At 36.9% G+C, this 22,076-nt stretch overlaps 1 protein-coding gene across 14 annotated transcripts in view; it reads right to left on the bottom strand.

Moving 5' to 3' along the window:
* CADPS2 (calcium dependent secretion activator 2) overlaps positions 1–22,076 on the bottom strand; it is a 299,343-nt gene that overhangs the window by 123,767 nt on the left and 153,500 nt on the right. For all 14 annotated transcript variants that reach the window (XM_085218604.1, XM_085218528.1, XM_085218565.1 and 11 more), the window contains exon 8: positions 20,663–20,802. In XM_085218604.1, coding sequence (XP_085074730.1) covers positions 20,663–20,802 — 140 coding nt within the window. The remainder of the gene's footprint in view (positions 1–20,662; positions 20,803–22,076) is intronic.

Below are 22,076 nucleotides of genomic sequence, written 5' to 3'. Positions count from 1 at the left end.
TTTGGCAAGAGAGGCCACTAAAAGAAGAGAACTCTTTTAGGAACGTTACTTGGTTTTGATTATCTCTGGCTAGTTACGCATTTCATTCCACTGTCTAGAAAGCTTTACTTCTGAATTGATATAACCTTAATTTCTTAAAGAACACAGACCTCATCAGAGCTAATCCAAAATATCAGCAATTGTCTTTTCATAACATTTGTTGTGATCGTCACTAGTAGGCATCTTAAAATCTGAAAACAGATGATATGAATAAGAATTTCTGTATCTACAAGTCATGAAAAAGTAGATAACTGACATTCACTGAATTCTGAAATACTTCTGTGTCTATCAGAACATACTTGCAAATGCTTGTTTGCAATCTGACAAAAGTTCTCATTGTAAAGCTCAGTTCAGAATAGCATATATCACTTTGCACTTGAGTCAGTTCTGTGAGTTAAAGCTTCTGTGGATGCAATGACAAAGACTACTCTGATTGCCAGCATTTCAAAATGCTTGGTAAACTTGGTAGAATAAATTTCATTCCAGCACTACAGCAAGTCCAGCAAGAAAAGTCATAGAGTGAAATTATAACAATGGGGGGAAAATACAGTTACCTTTTTGGAATTTGTACACAATCATTGAAATAGCAGAGTCTCCCATCTTTGCAAAAATATAAAGCTACTACTAAACTGTAGGTAAAATGTATTTCTCAAAGGCTGGGTAAGTTTAAAATGGAATCGAGGATTATGTCTACAAATATACACATATAGTCCTGTGAATAAATAGTTTCTTTGCCCTTGACCAATTAGGTTCAGCTTTTCATGAAGCCACTCTCATATGCTCTGCGAACCAAAAAAATAGTGTGTTTTTAAACTTAATAAATTTAAGTTGGATTTTGTATGACAACTCAACATTGGTATTAGGGAAGCCCACAGAGTGCTCAAAACTGTCTCTGATCTCAGCATATATATATATATATATATATATATATAAAACATAAATTCTAAGGGCCTATTCATACTGATACTCCTTATGAATGAAACATGTATCTGTAATTTGACCATCTACGTATTATGCTATTAAATGCCCAACTTCATTGGTTTCCCATTTAATTGGGAGCTATGTGATTTTCTTCTGAATTACAAGTTTGACACTTCAACCCCTCCCTTATGTAAAACTCCTTTTTAATCTACCAGACTCCACATAAACACTGGAACCACTTGTTTCCATCCAAAACAAAAGCAGAAAAGAAAAACAACAAATGATGCTGCCTGTATTGGTAGATAGTGACTGCCTCCATTGCATCTCTAGCAACTCTAAGGAATATAGGAATAGTGCCAGACATTAATTTCCATTTTTACAAAGCAAAGCAACAGTTATGGCTTGTTTCCATGAACTCAAATTAGTTAGATTTCATTGTGCATTTAATGCATTCCTGGAAGGGTTTGTGAATGAGAAACGCACTCAATTCATGCAAAGAATCCACATCAGGCTCAGAGTCCTTGCCCTGCAGGTAGATGGAGTATGGAAAAGAACAGAGAGAGAACACTCTTACACACTTCCATCAGCTGCTGCTGGCTACAGTAGATACTGAATTAGATGTACATTTGTTCCTACATCACAAGGCCAATCTAACATTCTGATAAGAGATATTTTGCCCTGGAAAACTTGTCAGCATAGAATGGCCACTGTAGGTGATCCTTGTAATACAAGAGTCAGAAAAGTACTTTTAATGCTCCTGACTGCCTTTTAATGACAATTCATGAGAGAAAACAAGGAAGAACACTTTTGTAGCACGACTACATTAGTTCTCTTAAAACTTCCATTTTAAGAAACTTTCTTACAGGCAATACATAATTGTACAATTTTAAAGATGCCAAAGAAACAAAAGAACTTCTGATTCCACATTCTTTATGCTCTTTTTAAGAAATTTAACTGTGAAAGACATAAACATGGTTACCTAAAGCACATTTAAGCTTGTACGTTATTCCCAATGATATGCAGAAGGAAGCAGTAACTGGATGCAAGCATGCAGTTGTATATCCCCAGAATTTTCTCCTACCTCATGCTATTAGCACCTCAGCAGTTTCTCTGTCTTAGAAACAGTGTCTCCATATTTTACCACTTGTTAATGGATTTTTGTTTCAGTTCCCAGTTTCCTCAACTCAGCTAAACTTTCAAAATCTACATGTAGTAGCAGAATCCTGCATTTCAACCACATGTACCTAGAGGCAGATCTTTCTGTTTGCTCTGAAACTGTCACCTGTGAGTATCATTTAGGGACTGTTGAGGCACTGGAAGAATACACCAATTCACACTAGGACCATTATCACGTTTGGGTGTTTATCCTCAGAAATATCACACATAAACATTCTAAGACTGAATTCTGCAGGAGTTATTCCAAGAAACATTAGAAATGCACAACTAGAAATATACCGCCCTTAAGAAACTTTAGCGTCCACTCATGGAAATCAATATTTTAAAATTGGATTGAGATAACTAGGAAGAAAACTAAAACCCTGAAGAAATGTTGAAATGGTACCATTAATACCTTGAAAATGGCTTTGTCCTGGGTGTTTGCAAGACCAGAACAAGTAATGTACCAGAAAACTTGTTACAAGCTTGTACTCCAGACCCCTCACCAGCTTCACTGCCCTTCTCTGGACATGCTCCAGGATCTCAGTGTCTTTCTTGTAGCGAGGAGCTTAAAACTGAATACTGTACTCCAGGTGCAGCCTCATTAGTGCTGAGTACGATGGGATGATCACTTCCTTGTTCCTGCTGGCAACAGTATTTCTGATGCAAGCCAGGATGCCACTGGCCTTCTTGGCCACCTGGGCACACTGCTGGCTTATGTTCAACTGAGTGTCAATCGATACCTCCAGGCCATTTCCTCTACATATTCTTCCAGCCTTCTGCCCCAAGCCTGTAGAGTTGCTTGGGATTGCTGTGGCCAAAGTGCAGGACCTGGCACTTAGAATTGTTGAACTTTGTCCTATTGGCCTCAGGTCAGCTACCCAGCCTGCCCAGATCCCTCTGTATGGCCTTCCTACTCCCAAGCAGATCAACACTTCATGCAAACTTGGTGTTAAATAAAAGCATTCAAACGTACTGTCCTTGCACTAGAGTTATTAAACTGCAGCTTTTTGCAATTGGACCTGTGGGAGTAACTCTGAAGAATACAGAATTTAGCACTTGTGAGGAAGCATGTGAGCCATCTATTGCAGTCAGCCCATTTCTGCTGCAGAGGACTGTTCTGTCCAACAACTGTCTCCCAAAAACAGCAATCCTAAAGTGATATTCAACTGTAACACTGTTGATATATAAAAATTAAAAAAAAAAAAAGATAACAACAAAAAAAAACAACCCCAAACTTTCTTCTCAAACTGACCATGTGTACGCATAGAGAAAAATATTTCCACTTTGAGCTGCTAAGAAGCTACAAGTGGCAATTTCTACAACTAACATGCAATTATTTTCTCTGTATCGGCTAGGAAAATACACACTTCTCTAAATTATAAAAGCTTTCACAAACCAACATAAACAATCAAAAGTGAGATCCACGCAGATGAATCACATTCCCGTCTTCTCCCTTATTTTAACCATGCTGCCCTCCTGTGGATGTCAAGGTATGTATGATGCAATGCCTCAGTCTATGAAAATCTATTTCACCTTGATCCCCGCTACCTGCATTGTGACTAACCTGAACAGGAAAGAAAACGCAAGGGCGAAACCATAACAAGAGGTTAAATTAAACTTCAGAGCAAGGACTGTAAAACTTGTATTTGAGCTTCAAAATGGGTATTTCAAGTAAGTAAAATGTCTTATTATTCCACAAGTCATGTATGTATGGGAGCACGGAGTCATACATATTAATAATAAATTTACTCTCAAATTAGGCTGAGAACATTCACTGCATAAAGACACGTTATTTTATCTCTGTCAATAGAATTAAACACATATCTTATAAAGACTATCCAGCAACTAAGAAGGGATAGAAATTATATGCAAAAGTCACAGTACTTGGAAAAATGAGAATGTGCAAAACTGGTAAAAGTTTAATTTTTTTTTAATTTTTTTTTTTTCCTGGTATAGAGATATCAAATACACTGTGAGGAATTATGCTTTTCAAAAATACATTATGCCTTTAAAAACATAATAAAATGGTTTTGAATAGAAGAATCTAAAACTATTCAAAGAAACTGTCTCACGGAGAAAAAAAATCATTTTTGATCAATTACATTTCCACAGCAGCTCTTTTAAAGCAAGCTCTGTTACTACTTCACTGGACATTAACATTACATACTAAAACATTTATATAATTTGAACTCATTCATACTCTGTTAGAATTATCAGCATTATCAAATTACAGATTTCAAAAATGGGTACAGATTAGATAACAAAACCACAGAAGTACAATAGCTGCAGTGACACAGAACAGCTGTTTTTCTTGTACAATTAAATTTATAAATTTTGAAACAAATTACAATTAAAGTCTTAATGATAAGGAATGTTTAAAACATACTTCTCTTTCTAAAGAAATATTAAAATTTCTAAAATCTACAAAAAGCGATGCTATGCTGTTTTTAAAAATCCAATGTTATTAAGAAAATACCTTTTTTCAGAAACATTTTTGCCTTTAACATAGGGTTAAAACTGTGAAAAGTGCTAAAGTTTAAAACAAGATATCGCATGTCAAAACGTTATACATTATTGAAATGACTGAAATAAATAAAAGTCTTGGGAAAGAAAAAAAATGGTAAGAAAGTATTTTGCAGAAGACATTTAGTATAGTCATGTGTTATTTTGTTCCAATTAGAGAAGATGCTAACACGCCATATCAATAAAAAACAATTGACTTAAGTAGTGGGGCTAATTAAATGAAACAAGATAATTAAATGCTTCTCAATGTATAATAAAAAGTGATGGCTGAAAGTGTTCCATAATATTGTCTTTTTGTTTTCCTATTATCTGCTTTTCTGCAGAGTTATAGCCAGTGTGCCTATCTGCATAAAAGATAGATAGTGTCCAGATGTTAATGTGTTGGTGGCAGGAATCAGGTGTTCAATTAAAATTTATTCAGTGTGCAACGAAAAAACCCAAGCCTTCCATTAGGTAGAACACATACAGCTCAATTAAAAATGAATGCAGCACTTGAGACTAAATTGTACACTCACATTCAATAATGGTAATGAAATTCCACATGACACATGATTACTTTATTAACTTAGTCACAATAGTAATCTAAGAATCAGTGTTATTTTCTGTTTTAGTAATGGTAAAGCATAATTTATGCAATTTTTGCTTTCTCTCTTACAATACCTCTTTTTTTTTGTGTGTGTAAGTAGTGAATGAAATAAAATCAACTGTAATATTTTTAGATGTCTTATTCAATCATAGTTCTCCGCTAATTTAAATATATTAATACCAACAAACTTAGTACAAGTGAACAAGTCCAACTTCATTTGAGTGCATTCTTTATTCAGAATTTTTTTCTAAATGGCTTGACAGAAAGATCCTTAAAATGACATCTCATGACCTTGTAACGTACTGTTGGTTACCAGCCTACTGTCCTTAACCTAAAAGGAATTATTCTTTAGTCTAAGCGCAATGGAAATTAGCTTGCTTTTCAAAGCTAAGACTTGGAAGCAGGTGAAATGGGTGAGGGCCACAAACATCCAGTTTTAGAAGAGACTGGCCCTCAGGTGTGCAGCTTGAACACATCCTTGAGTAGAGCTCTCCATGCCAGCACTAGCACGAACTTCATTGCATTTGCTTCTACTTGTCAGTGGCATGGTGGCAGTCCACTTAATTTTTTTTTTTAAACTTAAAATGATATAAAATTTAAGTAAAGTCTCAGAGAAAATCACAAATGGATCAACCCTTGGTAAAGGTATTAATTTCTAAGCCACTGATTTAGCGAACAAGGACTATCATAGCTTCATACTAAGGGTTCTGTTCAATTCCCTGACCAGAACCATAAAGCTTTACATCTTTGGAAAAAACTTTGAAAAGAAGCAGATGGCAGTTTTGGGCTGGCAGTCTTCTAATCCTATCAGAGGAATTCTCCATCTGGTAAAGGAAGAGAAGTTGCTCTGACCCCAGTGGAGACTTTGCAGTGGAAGTCAAACCTACACCAACCAGAACACTTCCCCTGCCAATCTGTCCCCAGTTTACTAAAAGCATAAAAGCAGCACGAAAAAATAATCTGACAGGTATTTAATGACAGGTCCTGCTCCAAAGGCAAGCCGTAAACAAGATTTCACATACCACTTCACACGCATTTTTCACTTACCTTCTCTTCATCACTTATGCATGAAGCAGAAAAAAATGCCTTATATTATGAAAAAGAAAGCAGTACTGCATCACTCAACAGATAAAAAAATAATTTAGGATTAGATTGTATTATAACAGGTTTGTGACAGTAAGTACACTAAAAGATTCTTTGCAGTGCAGAAATACTGGAGAATACAAATATTTTCATTTCATTTTCCTTCATTATTGAAAGGAAAAGCCTCAGAGTGGGCTAATTGTGCCTGGACACTTTCCTGTACTAAGTAGTGCAAGATGGAGCCAGAGACCCTGGCAAAATGGCATGGTGTGGAACTGCTGAAGCAATTGTACTGATATTTAATAGGATGTGGACTATTTCAAGGGAGCTAGCTGTGATAAATACATTATTTGGACAAAATAATGATAGAGTGGTGCCACGGACACTCTGTTACTAGGTCAGAAACAAACGCAATACTGTATCAGAGGTGCACTGAAAAAGAGGGTGGCCTGAAGGTTGAAAGAAATTATCTTCCACCACTGCTTTGCCCCAGTCAGGCCACATCTGGAGTACTTTGTCCAGTTCAGTAAACTGCTCCTCAGTTCAAGAAAGGCAAGGGATTTCCAAAGAGAGTCCAGCAGAGTGCCACAAACATGACGGGGGCTTGAAGAACCTCCCTTATGAGGAAAGGTTGAGAAACATGGGGCTGTTCAGCCTGGAGAAGACTGAGAGGAGAACTTACCAGCACTTATAAATACCTAATGAATGGGGCCAAGTTCTTTTTAGCAGTGCCTCTGGCACAACAAGAGTTAACGGGCACAAACTGGAACACAGGAAGTTCAATACAAACATGAAGAAGCACAGGCTGCTCAGAGAGGTTGTGGAGCCTCCTTCTCTGGAGATATTCAAGACTAGCCTGGACACTTTCCTATGCAAACTACTGCAGGGAATCTGCTTTAGCGGTGTGTTGGACCACAGGTATCTGCCAATCCCTATAATTCTGTGCTTCCATAATCACTGAAATTATACTATAGTAGGGAAATAAACACATTACAATTGATTTTTTAAAAGGTTTACCTTTAAGTATCATGAACCCCAATACAAGACAAAAATTAGGAGAATGTTATCTTCATGCAAATAACAGATGGACAATGCAAGTGACAGAAGGACATGACAGAGGCAGGTGGCATGCCCCTACCCCTGCAGTTAGTAGTACTGGCACTCTGCGGAGAAACAATGCCCGGCCGTGCCAGACCGTATGTAATGTCAGTGTATGTCAGGTGGAAAGAACTCTCTTAAATTCTATGTCACAGAGTAGTGTGTGATACCAAGAAGTAAATCAGACCACCGGGTAAGAAAGGCTAATAAGTAACTGCATCTCTCACCTGACATGTGCCATGCTGATCTGTAGTAGAATGCAGGTGTATAAAAATAATCTAAGGTCATTATTCCAATCATTTTCAATGATATTTGGTACTGCAGTCTGGAAAAATAGTTATATTGTTTAGACAACAGTTTTGTAGAATAACCTTACAAATACCACAGCCAGTTACATCTTCATGACTACAGACTCAAGAACATAAGGGAAGTTTCCAGACAACTTTCAGAAGGAATTCTGATGGCCGGAAAAGTTAACACGTACAATGCAAACTAAATATTCAAATACATAATACATTCTACCATACATAATTTTGCATAGGTTATTAAGCAGGGATATTTAAGTACTATTTTATTCTAAAGATATTGTCAGCAATATTTTGAGCAATTTTTGCCTTGTGTTTTAATCATATGTAGAAGTGAGAATTTGCTCTGAATGGTGCTCTTCCAATGTTGTAGGAACTGTGAACCAGTAGCGTAAATTAATTTAAGCTCAAGAAGCCAATCTGAAAATTCCAGTCAGGCCAGTAACAATTAAGAGTGCAGTTACTGGGAGTGCACACAAGTCTGAACTTTTCATTGCAAATTTATGAACGGCTCTGATACGGTAAGTTTTTATTTTTATTTTTAACATTCATAAATTATCATATTAGAGTTAAAAAAAAAAAAAAAAGCATCCAACTTTATGCTGTCCTATTAGTATGACATATGAAGCCCAGAGAAAAACTGACCTTTCTATATTTCACATCATGTACATGTAGTAACCTAACTGTTCAGATTATGATATTAAAAACACTTATTTGTAAATTAAACTTAAAAAAAGGTTATTGCATTTTAGGTAAAAAGCATTTACAAATCATACTCAGCTTTAGAGTTTCTAAATTTCTCACCCTCAATTTCATGAACTTAAGGTATATTTTCAGTTAGACATCATTTCATCATTTGGTCTTCTAAGCTGCCACCAGCTTTTCCATTTTTAATGAAGATAAAGGAAACTTTGTTTTTACATATTAACAATTTTCTGAAGCTGTGATTAGAGCATTTTCAATAACAGGCAGACATATATAAAAACCCACCTGGACACTTTCCTGTGTAACCTATTATAGGGAACCTCCTTTAGCAGGAGGTTGGAGTCAGTTATCTCCAATGGTCCTTTCCAACCCCTATGATTCTGTGACCCTGATTATGATCCAGAGAGCCTGAGACATAACAGCCTTAAAGAAACTTAAGAGAGAATACGGTACAAAAATCCAGTAAGCAGAAAGTGAATCACTGCCAATACAACCAGCATATTCCAATCAATTATTCAGAAAGGCTGAAAAGGAATTTTACACTACTGAATCAAAGCAGGATCTGACACATATAGAATCTGTGGTGATAGGACAAGGAGAAATGGCTTCAAACTAAGAGAGTGTAAATTTAGGAAAAAGTCTTAAATAGTGAGAGTGGTGAGGCACTGGAACAGGTTGCCCAGAGATGTGGTGGAAGCCCAATCCCTGGAAACATTCAAGGTCAGCCTGCTGTGGGTCTGAACAACCTGGTCTAGCTGTGGATTCACTGCAGGAATTGTACTAGATGACCTTTAAAAGCTCCTTCCAACTAACACTGATTATGAGAATTTTCCGTACCTTTTTAAAGCCAACGGACACACAACTCAACTTTGATCATTTTGCTCATCAGAGAGCTGGAACAAATTAATCTTAGTATTTTCAGAAGCATCCAGCTTTCCAGTAAAATACATAAGAAAAAAACACCATATATAAACAGTTCTAATGGTCATTTTTAAAAGACCGTAGAATCATGATTTAAATGCAAGTTCTTAAATCTATTCTTAATTATTTTACATTATGCTTTATAAAGTTGCAAGAAAAAAAAGATTTTTTTTTTTTTTAAGAAGAAATATACTTTCAGGGTATTTTTTTTATTATTATTATTAACCTTGCTTAACCCATAAATCTTCTTCATGTAAAGTATGTTGTGGTTAAGCTAAGTGAGTTTGGATCTAAATTTGTATCTCAGCTTTTACAAATATTTCAGATTAATTACTATGGAATGAATGAAGAATGACACCTTAATTAGTAATGCTTCTCTTGGCAATTAGGATTCTTTTGGCTTCTCTTAGCAATTAAAGTGGCAGTGGCATATCATTAAGGTCTTCAAGATTTCCCATGCCTCCTCAGAAGCAATTACTGTGGGAAGAACTAAAATCAGGTTCATAGCTATAATCTGCTCTCTAAGGATCTAGTAGTAGGATAAACACTTTTGCATCTTCCTTCCATAGTAATTTTGCATTAACCCATCATCATTATCCAATCAATCACTAACGTAACTTTAATGTGTCATTTTTCATGAAGTTCAATTTTTGTTTTTATGAAAAAACCGATTACAGTCAATTGATTTTTCAGAATTGTACAATATTAAAATAATGTAAATGAAGGCACATGAGCACTTTTCTCTGTGGCAAAATGCCGATATTCATTTATCACAATAAAATACCAGCATTTATCACAATGCAAAATAGCATAACAGAAAATAGTGCTAAGAGGCACATTGGAATGATAATAGTAAAGCATCCATACAGTGGTAAAATTAAAATCAAGCTATTCCATCCTACTGCTCGTAAGATACGTAGGGAATTGCTACTTTAGTATAAACACGCACAAATGGCCTTGTGAAAATAAAACTGAGTATGAATTCATCAGAACATAGCAAGAAACAGAAGATAATTATAGTGACATGAGTAACATTTTTCATCTTCTGACTACAGAAAGAAAAAATCTAACACCACTGCTATTAGATCCTAACTTCAAATTGCTTATTAATTATGGACGGAAATTTGACCAATATTTCTGCTGAATTGTAAACTCACTGCTTTATTTTCTAATTATTGTGTTTCTCATTTTAAAAAAAAAAAAAAAAAAGGGGGAGGGGGGGAATATTCCCCTTTTATATCCCATGCTGGATGTTGCAGAAGATAATGAATTCTGATAATAGAAGTAAAAACTTGTGCACAGTGAGGTGCAGGCTGCCCTGTTGCTACCAGGCCTGAAGACCTTTATTTCAGCTGGCTGGTTCTTTTGAAGATCACCAGAAATATGAAAAAAGATTTCTCTCATATCAGGGCATATTCAAGTTTGCATCATGGGCTGATTTTCCTGTATATCGACCACCAGACTGGGAACACAGACACAATTTTCGAAGAGAGTTTACTTCTTCCTGTAATGCAACTGTATCATGGGAACTGGTAGTGACAACAGAAAACAGTAGTTAAATGAAAGGTATTTTTTGTTTGAAGTATTTTTTCTGTTAAAATATGTTAAAGAATTACCAGACTCTGAGACATCTAAGGATCCCAAGTTTACTCAGTTCTTTTTATCCTCCCAAATATTGCATTCTACTGTAATTACTTGTTTGGACAGACAGAATTTAATACAAATTGCAACAGTTCTGATAGTCCCTGCCTGTGAATCTTGGAGAATGGGTGTGCACATTAGCCTACAGACCTGTAAGATCTTAAAAAATAAATAAGCAACAAAAGAAATAAAAACAACCCACGGCCATTCTCCCTAACAACCTAGCTATTTTTAAGACTTCTTAATTATTATCTTAAATGTTTACACATATTGTTTGTTAATTCTGACATGAATGTGATGGTTAAATGGGCCATTATAGGTGCCATCGCTGCAACATGCCTTTCCTTTTCTGCCTACAAGATTAGGTCCAACCATTTTTTGTCATTTTCATGCTTTCTTTCCTCCTAGCGTTTCCCCACCTCTTCAGCTCAACAAAAACATCATGCTTCAAAGGAAAGTTGGGCAAAACCATAACTTGTGATTGGCATAGATTTAGTTATTTTTTTCCCCATCAAGATTCTACAATATCATTCTGAACTTTTTATCTAAAATGATAGAAGTAATCCAAGTAGTCATATGCTTTTATTAACCACAGTAGCCAAGCATACAGACCACATCCCCAATTTCATCAGCTTGCATTAATTACCAGTATGCTCACAGAAAGGTATGATTACCTGTGGAGCTCCTTAACTATTTTTATTCCCTTATTTGGTCATTGGTTTTACTCTGTGCTGGGATAGATGAGCCTTGTCCTTTTGAAAGGGACACACACATTATTCATGTTTGGGTCTTGGATCTCCAGTGTCAGCAACCATCTAAATTACAGTTGAAAAGGAAGGCAATCTCCTCTTCCTAAGTATCAGTCAAAAGCTCAAGTCCATCTAAAATAATTGGGCAACTTCATGCATCACAAGGGGTACAGGTAAACAATGCCAGTCCTTTCCAACTGGAAGTATTCAGCAAATAATCTTGCACTGCTGAATTTAACATCTCACAAGCTATTCTGCAGTTTGCAGGATGCTTTTTAGTTACTGGTAGATCCTTCTGCAGATCATTCCTTAGTAGAAGAAACACGCTCTACACATATAAATATGTAGTGCCAGTTGTTAAACAACATTTTGACATACTTTAATGACATACTTCAATTCTGTACTGAAATCACAGTTTAATATCCACCCTCTCATAAATGCATCTCCTTAAACAAAACAGGCAACACTGATGGTGCTGGCAACCTTGGTGCAGAAAATAACACCACTAAATCCCCATAATGACCTCCTCAAATGGTCACAAGGTCTGAAATATCTTGTTCAGATATTTCATTTAGATCTTGTTTAGATAAAGGAGAAACAACAACTCTCTATCTTTTGCTTGATGTGTCTTTACTAGAGAAAACTCTTAAGATGTGCCTGCTTTTGTTCCACTTCCTTATTGTCGGCATCTTAGTGTATAAAGAACTCCTAAGAATTACACACAGATGAGAAAAAGGTTTTTACATTAACTAGGGCACTAACTTAGACACTAACCACAAACTAAAACAACACACTATGCCATTTGCCAGCAATGAGAGAGAGAGGACAAGCTTGTATACACCATAAAATCATCGCTAAAAGAAAGGGCCTAAATTTGGTTTAGAGCCAGATGACTTGCATACACACTTGAATCCCGTGATGGGCACATGCAGCAGACTGGTAGAAATATAGTACATCCTGCAGTGTTTCAACATGTTAAAATGAGATTTCCCAAGCCAAAATCTGACGTAACCACAGACAATGAGCTTTTTTGGTTTTACAGTTAGGAAATCAAGACTCGGGTGAAGACCAAGGCTCTCCATTGGCAATCAACATTTACACTCCTATGAGGAATGAGTGGCAGAGGAATTACCTTTTCAGCAGTAGCACAAAGGTAGTTTCCTAAATTCCACTATGTGTATGGATTATAGCTCATCTCACAACACTGGAAGACTTGGCACTGTAAGCATCAGTGGGCAATTTCTGTCAGTATCTGTAAACACATTTAACTCCTAAATATATTTGAAACTAATTAGAGAGTAATTCTACCAGAAATTTTAACAGAAATTATAATGAAAATTGATATACCCCTTCCGTATTTCGTATAGATCTAATGTTCTTATCATAAGCAAATGCTTAGAACAAAAAGCATAAAGTTGCAGATGTTAAGAAACATGAATCAAGAATCTCAGCTCCCAAATGGTGGTATCCATATATGCTGAAGGACTGTAACTACCATGTTGGAAACTGTAAACTACCATCAGCAAAAAATTCTCACAGGAATTCTTGAAATTCTCACAGATTTCAAGATCTTCATAAGAGCTCATACACAGACACTATGCTACCTATTAAGACTACTATTTGTAACTAGAAAGAAATATCACTAAAAGTGAAGATGACATTTCTCGGAAACTCGTGGTTATCTGTAGATAAATTGCCTTACTATCTATCAAAGTAGCCTAAGTTTCATGTAAAATAAACAGACTTAGATTTTAAAAACCACTTAGGTAGCTATGCATAATCTATACCTCTGAATGCAATATACGGAGAGAAGACCTGCAATGTACCGTATCACAAGCAGCGTCCTTCCTTTTTTGTTCTTCCCCTAAAGCCAAAGTCTTTGTTTTCAAAAACCATACCATCAAGGTACTGCTCCCTATAGAGCTTTTGAGAGAACTCTGAGTACTCTGATATAAGCTAACTGCTTATACTTCAGGCTGCTACAGTGAGGAAAGGACTCCAAATTACCTGATGTGATGTTTGAATTTTACAAGTCTTTACAAGCTCAACAGTTCCAACGTGTTACTTTGCTTATCCTTCCCAGGCTCAATGTTCACAAACTGAAAACTAAGTCTTCTGCCACAGGATGGCGTGAGCCCTGCTCTCTGTAGCAGCACTTGAAGTCAGAGCTCTCCCTCCCTCTTTCAAACTGGAAGCAAAAGTGTAATAGCAGCAAACAGAAAGCTAGATGGTGCTAACAGACTTCCATTATGGTTTCAACCAGCTACGCGAAAAAATGTCGCAAACTTTGCTAATGAGAAAAGCACTTTTGGTAATTGCTGTAAATTAAAGTCGAAAGTCAATGTTTTTATCTAATGGAAACCAACAGTAACTGAATATTTTATGGTACATATCATACATAAAAAATATTAGGAAGAATTTTTAAGATGTTTGATACATAAAGTTTCCTGACAGTTTTCTTCTCTTTGAAGGAACTTTATGTCTACTGCTTCTAACTTAACTTAACATGTTAGCTTAGCTGTAGGTCAGTCTCCATCTAGTTATTTCCACAAAGGTAAAGAAAAATATTTAGAATTATTCTGTTATATGTCTATGCACAGAGGAAGGTCTGAAAGCAGACAAATTCCCTATATGCAACACAAAGGCCTGTTTGCAGCAGAGACCACGCAGCACATGCTAGAAGAAGTATGACTGTCTTCTTGACATCTTTATCTGTAGAAGTAGCCCAGACTTTAATCAGAGTTTGCCCAACCAGCGCATACGAGCTGGCAATATCATCATTTTGGATAACTCCGGTGTCTGTGTAGCTCTCCTTAGTTGACTTATGAGCTTGCTAGTAGCTATGAGAGCAGTTTGTCTTGATGACTACAACTGCATAACTATGTGACAGCAGAGGAGCAGCAGACCCTAATGCTATCAGCCCTGTCACTGAACTACCTGTGACTGCGGGGGATTGCTTCGCAGTCCTGTGCTTCATTTTACTCATCTTTAAAACAGAGATAATGATACCTATCTCCCACTCCAGTGGACTCTTTTATCAGTAGGAGAAAAGTGTTATAAAAAATGAGGACAAAATTCCTTATTCTCTAATTTTACAAAGATTTTATCCCTGTTATCCCTGACCATAATTTAACAGATATCCTTTAGATCTAACACTACAGCAACAGCAGGAGAAGTGTGTGACTTTAGTCATACAAGAACCAGGAGCTATATTTACTGACTGTATATGCTCTCCTAAGAAGGAACATTTCAGTCACCCTCAGGTACAAAAGGCAAAAAACTTACAACTTTTTTCTTTTTTCTTTAAAGTTGATGGCGATCCTTATATTCTCAAAATAAACTCATGCTACTACTAAAATTTGGAGAGAAAAATAATTTCAAAAATAAAGAGAGTATAAGTTAAAAAAAAAAGTTGACAAAATAATTGCTTTGCTGAAAAGAGAGAAGAAAATCTGAGCGCATAGGTAGTCATAATTAATTGCTCATAGAATGTATATTACAAACAAAAATTTCTTTAACTTCTTGTTTGTAATCAAAATATAGCCACATAAAGTTCAAGAAGGAGAAGTGCAAATTCCTGGTCCTTGAGAGGAACAACTGCAGGCACCAGGATGTGCTGGAACCAGACCAGTTGGAAGGCAGCTTGGCAGAAAAGGAGCTGGGAGTTCTGGTGGACACCGAGCTGCACATGAGCCAGCAATGGGACCCTGTAGCAAAGACGACCAATGATATCCTGGGTTGCATTAAGCAAAATATCACCAACAGGTCAAGGGAGGTGATTCTTCCCTTCTGCTCAGTGCCGGTGAGGCCACGCCTGGATGCAGCATTCAGTTCTGATCCCCCAGCACAGGAGAGACAAAGAGTTACTGGAGAGTCCAACGAAGGGCCATGAAAGTGGTAAAGGGTCTGAAGAATCTCTTAAGAGGGGAGGCAGAGAGAGCTGGGCCTATTCAGCCTGGAGAAGGTTCAGGAGAATCTCATCAGTATGCATAAGTACCTAAAGGAAGGGTGCAAAGGGGCCGGAGTCAGGCACTTTTCAGTAGTGCCCAGTGCCAAGACAAGAGTCAGTGGGCACAAGCTGTCACACAGGAGGCTCCATATGAATATCAGGAAGCAGTTCTTCACCGTGTGGGTGACCACGCACAGGCTACTCAGAGAGGCTGTGCAAATCTTCAGTAGCTGCCTGGACATGGACCCGGACACCCAGCTCTGGGTGTCCCTACTGGAAAAGATGGACCCAGAGGTCCCTTCCCACTTCAGCTATTCTGCGATTCTACAAACAATTCTAAATGCAACATGTCACAACATAAAGCAGATCGCACAGGGACAAATTTTGCCATTTTATCTTAGAAAATGTTCTAGACAAGAGCAATGCTTACCCATTTTACTTTGAAAGTCAAAAGTAAATAATATTACTTTGTAATATTGTCCCGTATAGGCCGTTCAATAGGTAAGAATTTCATTTAAAACTATTTTTTATTTCACTCTTTCAGATATTATTATTAAACATGACTAATTAAAAAAAAAAAGTATATGATAAAATACCAGTATCCATCTTACGTTTCTAGTTTGAAAGCAAATACCCCTCAGTAACCACTAGGCTATGCTAACAGACAGCTCAACTGGCACGATACACTTTTAAAAATAACACTTACTTTATATGCACACGGATATGCAAAGGTGCTTTACAAGAAAATGGATTAGAAGAATGTATTTACAGTAACAAACATCTCGATTGGGTTAACCTGTCTTCCCTGGGTTTTCAACCCTAATTATGAGTTAAGGAGAGCCAAGTGAGTCTTCCTAAAGCAAACGCTCCCTAGCACTGCTATTGTAGCTGCAGGAATAAATGGGCTTTTAGCATTTTATATAAAATGTCTAAAGCAAAGTTTCAGGCCACATTTTTTATTTTTTATTTCCTTTGATGATTTGTTTTAGATTTGAGACTGCAGTGGAAGACATGGATAGAAATGTTTCTATTGTTGCATAATAGAGAAGATAAAAAAATGTCTCTTGAATATAGAGTCTGCATTTTGAACCTGAGAAAGGTTACTGTATTCTATGAGAATACGTTATGAATGATGAGAAAGGAATCTGAAATATCATGAATTGCACATACTCGAACCTGTTCTGCAATTTCTCATTAATGAGCGACATTTACCTTGTTATTACCCAGAATATTCTAGCTGTGCATGCTACCTTTTCTTATCTGTTCTCAGGGTTTAAATAGAAAAGGATTGTTATGGTTCAGTTTTTTTCCACACTATGAGAGCCCTGCATGCAAAAATTTGAAAAAAAAAAAATCAGAAATAAATAATAATAATGCAGTAAGATGCATACAAAGTAGCCTTAATTTCTTGCTCTTAGTAAGGTTTTGGCTTGTACTGAAAAAATCCCAAGTCTATAATTTTATTTGAAATATAACTAGTTTTTATGAATATAGATATTTAGAGAGGGAACATGTTTGTAAGGCACTGCAGCCACAGAATATAATCTGTGAATTTAAAAATCTCAATTTAACTACAAGACAGCATAATCTGTGAAAATAAATATCCTTGAAGAATAGAAACAAGATGGGTTTTGAAGACTTTCAGCATGTCTCCTCTGTCAATAACTAAATTCAGTTTAAATAGGAGAAACATTTCCCAAGGAATAAAACCATAAACCCATAATTAGCATGGGTCTGTGGACTTAATTGACATTGAGGAATCTGAAATATTTGAGCATAGCTATTGTATCTGACAAAGAGGGCTCATTACCATTTTTTTTTTAATCCTTAGTTTAATAAAATTAGTTTAACAAAATCCCTCTTTCTGCAGTTGGCTGTGTGGTAAGATTTTAATTCCATTTTGAATGAATTTTGAGGTTCCCAGCTGAAAGGCGTTGTTTAACAGCAACAGATTGCCTTTTTCTCTAATTAGACAGTGATGAACCTTCTATGTTTGCTTGTAAACTCAGCGCTACGCGGATAATAAAAGTTACCTGGCTCAAAGACTGGGCAAAGATAAAGCATGATACGGCTCTGAAAAAATTGGAACTCATGGAGGATAACCATACTAATGGCATTAAAAGCCTGTTATTATGGCTGTAAAATACAACTTTGACGCAAAACTGCAAAAGTACTGCAAAACACATCCTTTTGTTTTCCCCCTTTTTAGTACGCTATGAAACCGTGCATAAATATGCGACTACATACTAATGCGAAATGAAACAAAACAAACTCCCGGCCCTTCTCACTATTCAGGCTTATAGCAGGGTTGCAATCCAGCTCTTCAAGAATTTATTTTCTCCCATGGCCTGCCTCCTTGCATGTTATGCAAATGCTGATTTAGAGAGAAAATGGAGTGATTTGCTTTTCTGCCTCATGCAGGTTTAACAGAGGGCTGCAGAGTAATAACACCACCTGGCAGAGAGCAAGTTCTGTTCCTGAGTGAGCACAGTGGCTGCCATCCTGCTTCTCCCCTGAGCATGAGCTGGCTAGCAGTGTGCATGAACCCTCTCTACCCATTCCTTCCCTAGACTTACTCTCAAGTAAGCACAGAAAAGTGCTATTAATCTCACTTTAATCAAAATAAGTCACTAAAAAATTTATCTGTATGTATATATTTACAGCCTTATTTCCACTGATTTCAGCTATTCTGTGTACGTTAACATCTCTGTGAAGTGAGATTCCAGCTTACCAAACTGAGCACAGGAAATTAGGTGCATACCACCAGCTACTACAGATGGAAAAGGAGGCAGGTTCTTCCCAATATCTCTTAGCTACCTTCAGCACAACACATTTCTTTGTGTCCTGTAATGCTGTCCTTCATTCATTGCACGTTTTCCAGCTTCTGCATAAATGAGGGTTTCTCATATAATGCTGTATCAGTTCTGAACTGAACAGATTTAATCTGTGTGATGAATCTGACAGTAATCCCTTTCAAAAATACACAGGAAGTCAAGCAAAAGCTGTGAGAGTGCCTGGGTGTCTGCTTTTCCTAATGTTGAGGGTTTCTGACTTCTGTTCCCTCCACTCTCACTGAAACTCCAATGCTTTCATCAGTATTTCAGTGCTATCGGTATTTCATCAACCCTTTCAATGGCCAATAGAGGCATCATCGACATTTCATTTCATTTCATGGATGCTTACAGTGGAGCAGTTCACACAGGCCTCCCTTGATGCTCTGACTTTGCTAGATGAAAAAGTAAAAATCGTTTTTTGTCTGGAGAATAATGAAAACAGTGACCCTGTAGTAAAATGAAGAAGTAAGAAACTGTGCCAGAGACTAGTATTCAAAGACAACGTAAGGCAGTAACTAGAAATAGCAGATGAAAAGGATGATGATTGAGTTAAAGTCTTAAAAATAATATTTGACCGTGGAACCCTTGTAATTCTCAGTCAAGAAGACTAGAGACATAAACTAGTATGGAAAAGCAAAATGGGTGGTGAGGAAAACCCCCCGGAGACCCCAGAACAGCCCCCCAGCTGGGTCAGTCTTCGTGGAGAAACCTGGAGCATAACCAGAAGAAGCACTGGAACCCTGTCCTCATTGCTGGGCCCAAGTCTAAAAAGCTGCATGTTATGCCCTAATTTGGTCTGTGGACAGCACGACTCCAGCATTATCAGTGGCCTGATCAAATGCAGGAACTTCCCACAGTCACCTGTGGGAGAGGTGCATGGCAGCACAACCTCTCTGAAGTAGCTGTAGAATGGAGCACACCACCATGCCAGGTTATGTGCAGGTTAAATGCATCTGATTTGTATTATTTGTGATTTGTGTATTATTTGTTACTCATACTGTTGAAGTAGTCCTTTGTTTGATGCTACTGCTTTACTAATTTTAGTTATTGTTGCTCTATTAATTATGTAAGCTTTTAAATTAAACAAGGGTTAATCAATTTCCTTGGCAGAACCAATCTCCAGTTGCCTGTTAAAACACTCTGTGAAGATATCTGATACGTTGCAGGTGGGTAGAAGGATATAAAGGCATTAGAGCCCGGAATCAATCTCTGTATCCGAGCACTATGTATGCTGTTTGACAGGCTGTTGATGAACACAGCAACACTACATCACCTCAGCGGCACTCACTGCTTCACTTGGTTGCCCAGAGAAGCTGTGGATGCCCCATTCCTGCAGACATTCAAGGCCAGGATGAATGGGGTCCTGGGCAGCCTGAGCTGGTGTGTGACAACCTGCCCGTGGTAGGGTGGTTCGAACTAGGTGATCTTTAAGGTCCCTTCCAACCCAAGACATTCTGTGATTCTGTAGTCCCCTCTGGCTCCACACTGACGTCTGCTTAACTCGTAAGTTAGAAGAATAGAAAGCAATGGTGATTGCTTTATGACATGAGAGACAGCCTTACTTACTGCAGGCAACTTCACCTGTTTTTGCAGCCAGGATGACGAATGGTGGTAGCAATTGCCTCTGGAGATGTTTTTACAAATAATCTATTGCATTTAGTTTCAGAGCTAGGCAGGAAAACATCCTTAAACTGGTACATTCACATCAATTCAAGAGAAAGACAGGAGAGCAGACATAGGAAGAAAATGGGAGATGATAGCATTGCAAATACCACTACATGGCAATATATGATTAATCTTATTTTAATGGAAAAAATTTGATTTCTTAAATAACAACTTTGGCTTTTCTGAAGTGTTATAAACTGTAATATTTGAAATCAGTTTGTAATTGACAGTGTTTTTAGCTCTGTGTGTCAGTTAGCTGAATAACTCTCCTTACATCTCACTGAACATTTGAACTGGATGCTACTCCTGACTATTATAAACTTTACACATAAAACAACACAATGTCACACTAACAACTGTTACACACTGACTGTTGTACATACTTACATTGTTTTACAAACTTTATGTTGCTGCTACATATGGTTAAGCATAGGCACAATGAGGCAAGAAAACAGAATACAACCTGACAGAAAACAGCTACTTACCCACAGTGCTTCATGTGAGGTGGTTTATCCATTCTCACTGCCAATTTGATTTTCAAGTCACTGTCCTGGCTGTTTTTGGGGACGATCATTTTGTGCAAATCAGGGGACTTGGAGCTGTTGGATGTCGGATACAGCACTACCTGCAAGTAATAAAATAAATTCCGAGCTGATTAAGAAGTCTGTTTGTCTTTATGAAAACTTCTAAGCAGTTCAGATTCTTGTTAGATCTCCTCCACTCTGAAAGACAACTTAAAAAAAAGTTTCACAATTCTAATAAAATATTTGACACATTCCTATCATAATAGATGAATGAGTGCTCCCATTTATTGGAAAATTTCCTATTATGACTTGAAAAAAATTTCCTCCATGGGATCATTCTGAATTAACAGTTTTAAACAAAGAACAACGGATTCCGGTACTCAATCACGCTGTCCAGGGCCCCATCCAACTTGGTCTTGAACAGCTCAAGGAATGGAGGATCCACAGCCAATCTGGGCAGCCTCTCACCACAAACAAGAGCCTAAAGTTCGCCATTACTCAGTGCCCTACTGGAAACATGCCTCTGAAACACCATGCTATATAACACTACGCAACAGCAGTGACACTGCTTGAGTGAACATAACCACAACATGCTGTTTCTTACTAACTTCAGTTAAAATCAGTAGCATTAATAAAAGCCAGCTGTAGAAAAAACACAGAAATCAGAAATTAATTCCAGAGCTCTGCTGCAAATGGAGTGCAATATATAGAAGATACTGTGTTCAGTTCACATCAATACACAACAAACATTTTGTTAAATTGATAGAGATGGACATAAAAAAACCCACCATAAATATGAATTTTAAATACTTAATTAAAATGTTTGAATGATTTAATTGATAATTTTAGTAATTAAACATTATTTTTAGACCACTATCAGTCACAAACAGTTGAATATTTATCTGCCATCCAGAAATTTCCGCTTTTGATAACTAGCACAATTAAATATTACCATTATTACCATTACCAAATTTTATTATGAACACTATTTTTTAATCAACTTAGACTCTAAAACCATCTAAACATGCTCCTGGGGAGAGTTTCACAATAGTCAGTGAATTCTGAACTATCATTACTCTTACAAGCAATATCTTCACATCTTTTATTTCTTGGAAACTAAAATTAATTATAAAGTTAATCGCCAAATTCATTTCTTATAAATAGCAGTTGTGTCTTATGTCATGTGTATGAAAGACAATATATTCCCCTCTCTGTTCCAGGGAAAGCTAAATCAAAGAGTTGGATAAGAATCCTCAAGCAAACATAAATCTAATGGATATTACTACGCCAAAAATTTTACAACAGATTTTTTCATATGAAGGATAGTGTAAACTGAAGGACTCCAGCTCCCCATGTCAGTATTTTGCAGAAGCAC

This window comes from Meleagris gallopavo, chromosome 1 (genome assembly GCF_905368555.1).
Source record: "Meleagris gallopavo chromosome 1, MGAL_WU_HG_1.1, whole genome shotgun sequence".
NCBI lineage: Eukaryota > Metazoa > Chordata > Aves > Galliformes > Phasianidae > Meleagris > Meleagris gallopavo.
The sequence above is the reverse complement of the archived record's forward strand: the minus strand, read 5'-3'. Positions and strand labels throughout refer to the sequence as shown.